Genomic DNA, 11,336 nt, shown 5'->3' on the forward strand with positions numbered 1-11,336 from the left:
AAGAGGAGAAGGTTTAAGTAACCCTAAAATATGTCAGAGTGTGATAAGTAACTTCCAGACAGGTATCTCCTTAGCCAAACTCTATCAACATTTTTAGTAATTTTCTGCAAACACTTCTTAAAGGTATAGAAACATTTCTTTGTAAAAGGGAAGACAGTGTAGAATTGTATACCAGAAACCTGTACAATTTTTGTAACTAATACATTTAATTAACAAAAAAAGGAAGATAGATATCTTCCACCAGTAGAGCTTATTAGATTGAGAGCACAGCATTAAAGTGCAAATCTCTGGTGAAAGTGAAAGGATCCCAAGACAATGCAAGATCATGGATGAACCATTGAAATTGCAATCAGACACCTGAATGCTCATTCCTTTTCTTACTTCTTAGCTGTGTTATATTCAGTGTGAGCTTTCAGCCCTCCGGGTTTGGTTTTCTCATCTAAAATATCAGGACATTGGTGGACATGCTCTCATTTTCCTTTCATCTCTATTTTGCCCAAAGTGAAGAAGTGAGGAGCAAAAATGCAGCTACTCTTTGAGTCTTTTAATAGCTTGCTGAGCTTTGTAGCTCCCTGCAGAGGCTCTCTACTCCCTTACCTTTTGTCATGAACCCCTCTTCAAAGCTAAATTTTTTGTCAGAATCAACTCTTTACAAATGACATCATGAGTAGTTTAAGGCCACACTAAGGGAAATATAGCTTCCCTTACTGGATTTCACAGGCAGGTAAAGCTAATGAATGTCCAAACTCCGATTTGGTCCAAGCTCAAAGCCATGCTATGTGTATATCTGCTTTTCCTACATAAACACACTGGGGACACAGGCAAGAGGAGAAGTTATCCTGGCCTGGAGAAAGAAAAGGCCATTTTGATGACCTAGTAGGTAGTAGGGTTATTACTCCAAGTATTCTTTTTCTTTTGAGATATTTTTATTGACTTCAGAGAGGAAGAGAGAGGGAGAGAGAGAGAGAAGCATCAATGATGAGAGAGAATTACTGATCAGCTGCATCCTGCATGCCCCACACTGGGGATTGAGCCCACAACCTGGACAGGTGACTATGACTAACCTCCTGGTTCATAGGTCAATGTTCAACCACTGAGCCACTCCAGCTGTGCTTACCCCAAATTTTGAGTCTCTATCAGAAAAAGAGGGAACAGTCCTTCCTCGCCTGCCATAAGCCTTTAGGTTTACCCTTGCCTTCCCTTCTATACTCTGTTCTCTCATACCAGCCTCAGTGAGCTTTTAAAACACAGATGACATGAGGTCTCTCCTCTGATCCACATTTTCTCACTGCCCTTTGGATAAAGCCCCAAGCCCTGCAAGGCCTGCATGACTTCTAAAAATGCTATTCCCTAATGTCACCACAAGTTACTCATCCTCTACTGCTTGGTGCCCAGAAACACTGACATTCTTGCAGACTTCATTGGTGGGCATTCTTGCATGCGGTTCATTTCTCAGTGCACATTCCATTCCCACCTGCTATGCCTAGTGAATGCCGGGTGTCACTTATGATCACTATTTTTTGCTAACCTTCGCAGACAAACTCAGTTTCCCTGCCAGGTGCTCTTCAAACACCCTGTAGTAGATGCTGTGTGCTTTGCCGAGACCCCCTTCAGGACCCAGGTTGTCATCCCTCAGCTCACAGCTGAAGTTATCTCCAGAAATGGCACTCAGACAAAAAGAAATTCCCCCCTCCACCCAGAGACTGTAGCCCTTCCCCTAAGGCAGCCCATACCCAGTGGTCTGTAGATGCAAATGTCTATCCCCCATGTTTTCATCAAGGACACGAGTCAGGACAACCTGTCAGGGCCATCGTAGCTCCAGAGCTCTGGGGGCATAGAAGCCCCTGGCACAACCCATCACAGTTCAACCTCCACCTCTGCCCAGAATCTCCTCACTCCTCCTCAGGAATTGTCCCAAGAATCACTCTAAGACCCAAGATAACCTCGTTGTTCCTTTCTTAAGACAATTCACTACTTGTAATTATGTGTGTGTGTGTGTGTGTGTGTATTTGTGCATGTCTGTGCATATATGTGTATACATGTTTTCATTTCATGTGGTGACATCAGTCTTCATCAAATATGCTCCATCAGGGAAGAGACCATGTCCACTGCTATATTTTCAGCATAGTTTCTGAAAAAATCACTGTTGTTCAAAATATATTCTTGTTAAATTTCCTGTTCTTTAATTTTAATAAGGTTGACATCCTCATATTTTTAAAATTTCTTTATATTTCTCTTCAGGGAACTTATTGGTTTGCAAGAGAACTTGTCCCCAAAAACGCATTCATACTTTAACAGCTGATAGCTCAATTTTGAAAATGAAATGTATTTTAATAAAACAATGCCTTTATAATTATTCAAATTGTCTTATACATTTGGGGGGGATACCCTATATATAAATCAAGTGAGCCTTTACTTCATGTTTTATTTTTATATCTTTCTATACGTAAATATTTCTTTCTTACATAAATTTAACAGTCTTAGCAGCCTGGGACCTGTGTTTTCCTGAGAAAAGCCTATGTTCATATCCCAAGGTCATTACAAAAGAAAAAACATTCTATTTGTAGTAACAAGGGGAATTTACATTTAAGTCCATTTGAACCATATGAAATTTATTTTTTAAAGCAAATGTTATAAATCTAGGGTTTTAAGATATTTTGTGAATGAAAAAAAAATAATCTTTGGAATAAAGGCAAAGGAGGGATGAAGGAAGGAAGAATGAGACAGAGATTGAGAGAAAGGGGAGGAGGAGGAAGAAAGAGAAAGAAGAACCAGCTTAGAGAAATGTCAGGGTAAAAAATGCCTTTTCTCCCTTGGCTGGAGCAGGGAGAGAGCCATATCTGAGGGTGGGAGAACAAGAGATTAGAAAGACTCGTGATATTAACAAGGGCCAGAGAATGTCAGAGATGGAAAGAAAATGTTCTCCACAGCTTATTTACATACAATGAGCCTGACACCCAGAGAGAGTGGCTGCCAAAGGTCACACAGTAATTTACTGGGGCTCCTGACTCCTAGCTCAGCATTCTGATCAGAAAAACAGAAAGAGCTGCTTTTAGCAGGGAACCATGCACAGGGTAGAGGGTTGGCCAGAGGAACCTGTGAAGATCCTACCAACTCTGAAATTCTGAGACTCAAAAATATACTTTGAAAGATCACTCTGTCCATGAAGTTCTCATAATCAAAGACAAAAGTTTGGAGCTGAATAAAGTGCACTCTGGCACAAAGTAGGTGCTCAATAACTACCATATCAATGAATGTGGATGGTTCTTATCAATAACAATAACTAAGTGCTCCTCTTAAATTACTCCATGCGCTTAAGTGAGTGGCTCATGACAACCTCAGTGTCTAGGGTGGTTGAGCGGGTGCCAAGGGGAGTTAGCCCCATGGTGGGTTAGCAGAGGGAACTTCACAGCTGAGGACCCTGAAGCATCAGGCTCTCATCCAACCTGTAATATTGGAATAGGTGATCCAAGAGGCCAGCAGGCAGGCAGAATAATGGTGCCCCAAAGCCATCAATACCTGGCCCCTGAGAATTTGTAATATTACTTAACAATAAAGACTTTGCAGATCTGATTAAGGACCTTGAAATGGGGAGATTATTCTTAATGATCCAGGTGGCTGCATTTAGATGCATAGAAGTAGAAAACCTTTCCCAGCTAAGGTGTCAGTGGGAGATTCCATGATCAGAGAAGAGTCAGAGACATGCAGTGTTGCTGGCTTTGGAGATGGTAGAAGGGAACCATGAGCCAAAGAACGTGGGAAACCTCTAGGTCCTGGACAAAGCAAGGAGCCTCCAGAATGGAGCACAGCCCTAGTGACACCATGATTTTTGCCCACTCAGGCCTGTGTCAAACTCTGGCCTGTAGGGTTTGTAAGATGATAAATGGGCAGAGTTTAAGCCACCACACTTGTGGTAGCATTGAGATCCACAGAAGCAATAGCATTTTGTAGCATTTACTTTGCTACAGAAGCAATAGAACACTAATGCAGTCATGAAAGCCCACACCCAGCCACACACTTGTCTCAATTCTCAAGATGTCCTGCCTCCAACTCTGCTTTGAACAGCCCTCCTGTCTGCCTGCCTGAGCTCCCTAGTAGTAATATGCTGCTTTCTACTGTTATCCCCCATTTCTGTCCTGAAAGACCTAAAATCTTCTTTGTTATCAATGGCTCCATCACAAAAACCAGCTAAAGTTTCAGGACCAACAGAGAGATTTCCTGGCCAACCCTGGCCAACCCTGACCAACTCTTGTGGGTTTTAAACCCAGAACCCATTTGCACTGTCTTCACTGGAAACATTTTTCTTGATATCACTTTGTCATTATTTCTGTCTGGGGGTGTGGTTGGGGCTATGTGGGTGGCATCCATAAAGACTGAGCTCTGAGAGAATGAACTGTGACTCAAAGTCTCCTGCAGAGCCCTGTCCTCTACCATCTTGCCTTCACCTTCATCCCCAAGGTGTGCATCTTCTCAAAGGAGCCAGAGACAAGCCCTTCTGTCTGGACAGTTCCCAAAATGTGTTTCTCAGGGGTGGAGATGTCACCCTTCCTCTGAAAAGGAGATGTCTCCTAAGTTAACTGTTTCAATTCTCAACTTCTAGAGATGACACTAGAGAATTTAGACAAGAAGCTGCTATGGCCCAGGGTCTACATTCCCTCCTTCCCAGATTTCAAAACCTTGGATATGAAAGGGAGACAGAAATCTCTGAGTGGAAACTCTGGATCTAACCCTGGTCATGCACCTCAGCTGCCATAATCATAGTCCAGCTGGAAAATTCCTTTGTGCCTTTATCATCTCATTTTACTTCGGAAATTCTAGGAGGAAGAAGGAAAGGGCCAGGATACAGGCACTGCCATGGGTCCAATCCTAAGCCATCTGCTGCTTAAGTGTATCTAGGTCTCTGTCCCTTTCTTAATTCAGATATTTTTCTCAAATGTTACTTCCTCAGAACAAACATCTCATTAACCTAAGCAGTAACACCAGTGTCTCATAATCCCCTGAGGACCCCTTGGTTTCCCATCATTCCCATGGAGCTCACTCTGCTGGAGTCTAAGTTCCCATCCAGCATAAGCTCAGCTCTAAACCTCATCAAGAAACCAAGGGCCTGGAGACAGTGAATAGGGAGATCCAAGAACACTCATGCTTGGAAGAGAAGGGACAGAAACAGCATCTTTACTCTCTGGTCTCCAAAAGGACTCCTGTCTCACATTCCAGGTCCTGGACTTGGTGACACAGGGTAAGCCTTTATTTAAGATGTCAGCATAAGGATTGGAGATGTCACCCACCCAGAGTGCCAACTGTTCCAGCTGTGCAGAAGCCTCAGTACATCCCTGCCAGCTGCAACACCAGTACATCCCTGCCAGCTGCAATACCCTGCCAACAGCAATGGACCACATGTTTTATGTCGCTCATGTCACAAAGTAGACCCATTAGGCAAGAATCTCCAGACATGATTTCTTAATGCAAGTGGCTCCAGAAGGAGACACTGCTTAGCGACTAAGGTAAGTGGCTTAGAGTTGCATATGGGACAGGCTCTGTAGCACAGACATAAGGATGGGCTTGAATTTCATCAGGGCTGGGTATAGATTTTAGACCTAGTGTTAAGGTTTGTCAGCGAGATGGGTATAAAACTGCTGGAGGGCCAAACCCTCTTCTTTAAATTGGAATGCCATTGCTGGTCTCAGGTGCAGCCTTTATGGGCCAGAGAGAAGGCTAAAGTATACCTATACACAGTACTGATTTTTTTGGACAATTGTCAGTTTTAAAAAGTATCCTTTCAGTGACCTAAAATTCCAATGAACAGCATAAAGCCGTGGAAATATTAACATGCGCGCGTACACACACACACACACACACACACACACCCATTTCATACGCTTATTGGCCCCAAAGAAGGTGGAGAAATGATGGGCAAAGGCAATATGAGTTCACTGGGAGCTGTAGCAAGAACAATGAGAACAATTACAAGAGCTGCTTGAGCCCCTAGCATGTGCTGTCACTCTACTGAGTAGTTTACTCATTTAATCTTTGCAGCAGCCCTGGAAGCTAGTACTGTTATTAGCTTCATTTTATAGCTGAGTAAATAAAGGTCCAGACAGGGAAGTCATAGAGAGGAGCAGACTGATATTCCACAACAAGCAAGTGTTACACCAGAATTCAAGCACAGTCCAAGGTCATGCCTCCACCAACCACCATGCGAGAGTGAGGGGAGTCAGGGAGGCACAGGGGAGACTGCAGCAGCAAGGCAGCACCATTGGGCAGAACGCTGATGACCTTCCAGTTGCTGGCAGAGCAGCTGTCTCGTCCTGAGGCTTATCTCTGTGACCCCCTGTGTCCTTTCTGCTCTCTATCTTTGCAAATAATACTAGAAGATCTCCCTAAAGAAATTGATTGACTCAAAACTCTGACTTTCCATTAATTACTTGATCCTAGTTGGAGAAATTTGCATGAGGGACAAACCTCAACAGAGAGACAGCCCAGAAAGACTTGAAGGGACCCTGTTGAAAGGGGTTGGTGCACAGCTTCTGGGTCATGACACAGACCCCTACCGTACACACACTCTAGCCAGGGGTGGGCAAACTTTTTGACTCGAGGGCCACAATGGGTTCTTAAACTGGACTGGAGGGCCGGAACAAAAGCATGGATGGAGTATTTGTGTGAACTAATATAAATTCAAAGTAAACATCATTACATAAAAGGGTACGGTCTTTTTTTTTTTTAAATTTTAGTTTTATTCATTTCAAACGGGCCGGATCCGGCCCGCGGGCCGTAGTTTGCCCACAGCTGCTCTAGACACACTAATTCTCTTTCTTTCCATGTTCCCTCTTCCCTGTCTTTTTCTTTTTCTGGTTTTTCCCTCTCACATATTTGCTGTTCCTATTGTTTGTCATTTGCCTTCTTCCTAAATGTCCATGTCTGTTGCTGTGTTGTCTTTCTTTATTAACCTGCTCCTCTGTGTTTTTCTTTCACCTTATCAATGCCTTCCTATGCTTTTACTTCTATGACTCCTTAACTCCCCTGATTCTCATATTCCCATGTCGTTATCTTTATCTTTCTCTCTCTGCCATTCTGTTTATCACTGACCACCTACTTGCCTATTTCACCGTTCTCTTTCTCTATCTCTATCTTTGTTTTGGAGTCAATGATTCTCTCTCTCTCTCTCTCTCTCTCTCTCTCTCTCTCTCTCTCTCTCTCCTTCTCTGCCTCTCTCTCTCTCCCCCCCTCACATATCTATCATCTATTATCTATCTATCTATCTATTGCTATCTCTGCCTCTCCATCTGTCCCTTGTTTCCTTTCCATGCAGGACCCAGCCTCTGGATCATGGCAAATCTGAGCCACCCTTCTGAATTTGTCCTTTTGAGCTTCTCTTGTTTCGGTGACCTGCAGGTTCTGCTGTATGGGCCCTTCCTCGTGCTTTATCTTCTTGCCTTCATGGGAAACACCATCATCATAGTCTCTGTCATAGCTGACACCCACCTATGGACTCCCATGTACTTCTTCCTGGGCAATTTTTCCCTGCTGGAGATCTTGGTGACCACAACTGCAGTGCCCAGGATGCTCTCAGACCTGCTGGTCCCCCACAAGGTCATTTCCTTCAGGAACTGCCTGGTCCAATTCTACTTCTACTTTTCCCTGGGATCCACCTCCTTCCTCATCCTGTCAGACATGGCCCTTGACCGCTTTGTTGCCGGGGTCCAGCCCCAGCAGGTCCAGGGGTCCCCAAAGGTGTGGACGGAGTCGGCGAAGAAGGAAGGACACGGAGGCAGCGTTCAGTTGATCAGCATGGTTGGGTTCTCTTGCCTGGTTCTATTGCCAGGTTCTGTAGGTTCTCCAGCCAGGTTCAGTCCGGTTCTCTTGCCAATTTCTGTAGTCTTCCAAGCCCCTGTGTTCTTGATTCTGTGTTCTGAGTTCTGTCTGTTTCTGTCTTGTTACAACTGTATTTATACCAGTTGATTCAATCCTATCAATCTCTATTACAAAGGTTAGGGCGTTTCTTATCTCCATTCCAGGGAGAAAAGATTATGTAGTTTAAGCATGATTGTTCGTAGTTAAAGGGATTAATTACCCGCCTGGCACTTAGTTGAGGGGTTTTATTCCCTCCCTAACTTCAGGGGAAAATCCCTACCTGGGGATTCAACCTTTCTCGGAGAGGTGACCTTGGTTAAAACACAGCGCCAAAAAGGTGAGCAAACATATTAAGAACCGTATGCCATATATGCCAGGTCCCTTGAAACAGCAAGGATGGACCGGCTCCCGGCAAATTCCCCCTTTTTTATTTTTTAAAAGCAGGCATTAAAAAGAAAAACCTCAAATGCTCTCTTGTATCCATTTTAAGAGTAGGATTGGCGCTTTCTGCTATTACCTGAGTCCTGATCTATCACCCCAGGGAGAGCTGGCCAATCCTGCACTTTCCCGGGGTGGAAAGGCTGCAGTGGGGTTAAGGATAAGGCTCCTTGGGCCTACCTTCTCCCATGCCTCTACATTTACCTTTCTGGCACCTTTCCTTCCTCAGAAAAGCATGGACGTATTTCTTGTATAAAACGTTCTGTCTGACTGGGAGTAACCTTAATTCCTCTGCTAACAAGCATATATGTTAAAAGATCAATACGGAGTCTTTTTTCTTTAGACTCAGTATGGCGCATCTTCTTAATCTAAAGATCAATACAGAGTCTTCTTTCTTTGGACTCAGTATGGCACATCTTCTCAATCTAAGAATCAATACAGAGTCTTCTTTCTTTGGACTCAGTATGGCACATCTTCTCAATCTAAGTTCTGTACTATCCACCTTCTTACCCTACTTATCCTCTATAGGGGGGTCTGTAGCACCCTGGTGGAGTCCTATCCGTCCCGAGTGTGGGGTTCTCAATGGGGGGGGCTTACCTAAGGGAATCCTGTTCCAGGGGTTCCCAAAGGTGTGGACGGATTCGGCGAAGACTATCCACCCTCTTCCTACGGTGGAGTCTGATCCGTCCCGAGTGTGGGGGTTCTCAATGGGGGAGGGGGTCTTACCTAGGGGAATCCTGTTCCAGGGGTTCCCAAAGGTGTGGACGGAGTTGGCGAAGACTATCCACCCTCTTCCTACGGTGGAGTCCGATCCGTCCCGAGTGCAGGGCGCTTACCTAGGGGTCCCTGTTCGGGCGCCAGATGCCGGGGTCCAGCCCCAGCAGGTCCAGGGGTCCCCAAAGGTGTGGACGGAGTCGGCGAAGAAGGAAGGACACGGAGGCAGCGTTCAGTTGATCAGCATGGTTGGGTTCTCTTGCCTGGTTCTATTGCCAGGTTCTGTAGGTTCTCCAGCCAGGTTCAGTCCGGTTCTCTTGCCAATTTCTGTAGTCTTCCAAGCCCCTGTGTTCTTGATTCTGTGTTCTGAGTTCTGTCTGTTTCTGTCTTGTTACAACTGTATTTATACCAGTTGATTCAATCCTATCAATCTCTATTACAAAGGTTAGGGCGTTTCTTATCTCCATTCCAGGGAGAAAAGATTATGTAGTTTAAGCATGATTGTTCGTAGTTAAAGGGATTAATTACCCGCCTGGCACTTAGTTGAGGGGTTTTATTCCCTCCCTAACTTCAGGGGAAAATCCCTACCTGGGGATTCAACCTTTCTCGGAGAGGTGACCTTGGTTAAAACACAGCGCCAAAAAGGTGAGCAAACATATTAAGAACCGTATGCCATATATGCCAGGTCCCTTGAAACAGCAAGGATGGACCGGCTCCCGGCACTTTGTGGCCATCTGCCACCCACTACGCTATGGCACTTTGATGAGCTGGTCTGTGTGTTTCCGGCTGGCAGGGGCTGCCTGGGCAGCTCCTTTCCTTGCCATGGTGCCCACTGTCTTCTCCCGGGCTCATCTCAATTATTGCCATGGCAACGTCATTAACCACTTCTTCTGTGACAATGCACCTCTGCTGCAGCTATCCTGCTCAGACACCAGCCTGCTGGAATTCTGGGACTTTGTGATGGCCTTGGCCTTTGTCCTCAGCTCCTTCCTGGTGACCCTCCTCTCCTATGGCTACATTGTGAACACTGTGCTGCGGGTCCCCTCTGCCAGTGGCCGCCAGAAGGCTTTCTCTACATGTGGGTCCCACCTCACCCTGGTCTTCATTGGCTACAGCAGCACCATCTTCCTTTATGTCAGGCCTGGCAAGGCACATTCTGTGGAAGTCAATAAGACTGTAGCCTTGGTGACGTCAGTCCTCACTCCCTTTCTGAACCCCATTATCCTCACCCTCCGCAATGAGACATTCAAGGCCATGCTATGCAGGCAGATGCAGAGGCTGAAAGGCCTCCACATGGCACTACAATGAGCCTGAGGGACCCAGCCAGGCTTAGTCCCTCACAGAAGGAGCTCTGTGAGGAGGCAGAGGACCAGCTGGTTGGGAAGAACTCTGTCAGGTTTCCTTAGCTTTTTCCCTCTGTGCCTCTGAATGACAACCATAGTGACTCCCCAATGCTCCCCTGTCTTTGCCAAAGCTCTCATAGACCGCCATGGGGGTGCTCCCCATACCCAGTAGCAGCTGCAAGAACTGTGAAAGTAACCCGGAGTCTTGGGAGCCAGGAGTGGGGCTTTCAATACAAGAAAGTACATGGCTTTCTATTCAAGGCAAAGTAGCCAGGTCATGTTCTCTGATCAAGAGATATCCAGGCGTGTGTGTGTGCGCGCGCGCATGTGCGCGCACGCATTATATTCCTGAAAGCCTATTCCCTTTGGAATTAAACATCAGGTTTATTGACTACACTTTCCTCCCTCAGCTGAAAATCTTTAGATTTTCCAGTGACTTGGTCCTCAGAATCACTGCATTCTCTCAGCTTTCATCTACCCTGGATTTTTCTAAAATAGCCCCAATTTAAAATATTCTGCCAAATTCTTTCTGCAAATACACTTTAATTTACCAAACTACATTTTGCAGTAAACTATGAAGACTTCACTTATCAAGAAAGTACTACTAGCACCACTTACTTTAAGATAACAAATCTATGAATTTATTGCTAATGTCAAGCTTTTTAAAAGTCTACTATGTGGAAATAAACAAGGCAGGGAACTTGGGCTCATTTGGTGGATACAGAGTGTTTAGCTTTGGAAACGTAATTCCCTTAGTGGCCCCCTGGTTCTCATTATATGCTCTGGTGTCACCCAAGGCTAACCCCTTCTTAATCAAGGTGCCCTTTTCTCTGACTTTCTGAAAAGTTCATTTATTTCTTGCTAAGATGCTCCTCATCCAAAAGAGAGGTTCACCTTAGGTTGAAAACCTTGTCCCCTCCAATTACATATCAGAGCAGTGACTCTTGTGTTTGCTATTGTACCAATGGATTTATTTTCTCTAATTATTCACTA

General features: G+C 45.0%; 1 protein-coding gene across 1 annotated transcript; it reads left to right on the forward strand.

The window, feature by feature from the left end:
* The first annotated feature begins 7,323 nt into the window (after positions 1 to 7,323).
* Positions 7,324 to 10,308, forward strand: LOC132211374 (olfactory receptor 6V1). The gene is made up of 2 exons (XM_059656074.1): positions 7,324 to 7,686; positions 9,700 to 10,308. The coding sequence occupies exons 1-2, from the start codon at positions 7,324 to 7,326 to the stop codon at positions 10,306 to 10,308; spliced, it is 972 nt and encodes a 323-aa protein (XP_059512057.1).
* Positions 10,309 to 11,336: the final 1,028 nt, after the last annotated feature.

This window comes from Myotis daubentonii, chromosome 10, assembly GCF_963259705.1.
Source record: "Myotis daubentonii chromosome 10, mMyoDau2.1, whole genome shotgun sequence".
In the NCBI taxonomy this organism is placed as follows: domain Eukaryota; kingdom Metazoa; phylum Chordata; class Mammalia; order Chiroptera; family Vespertilionidae; genus Myotis; species Myotis daubentonii.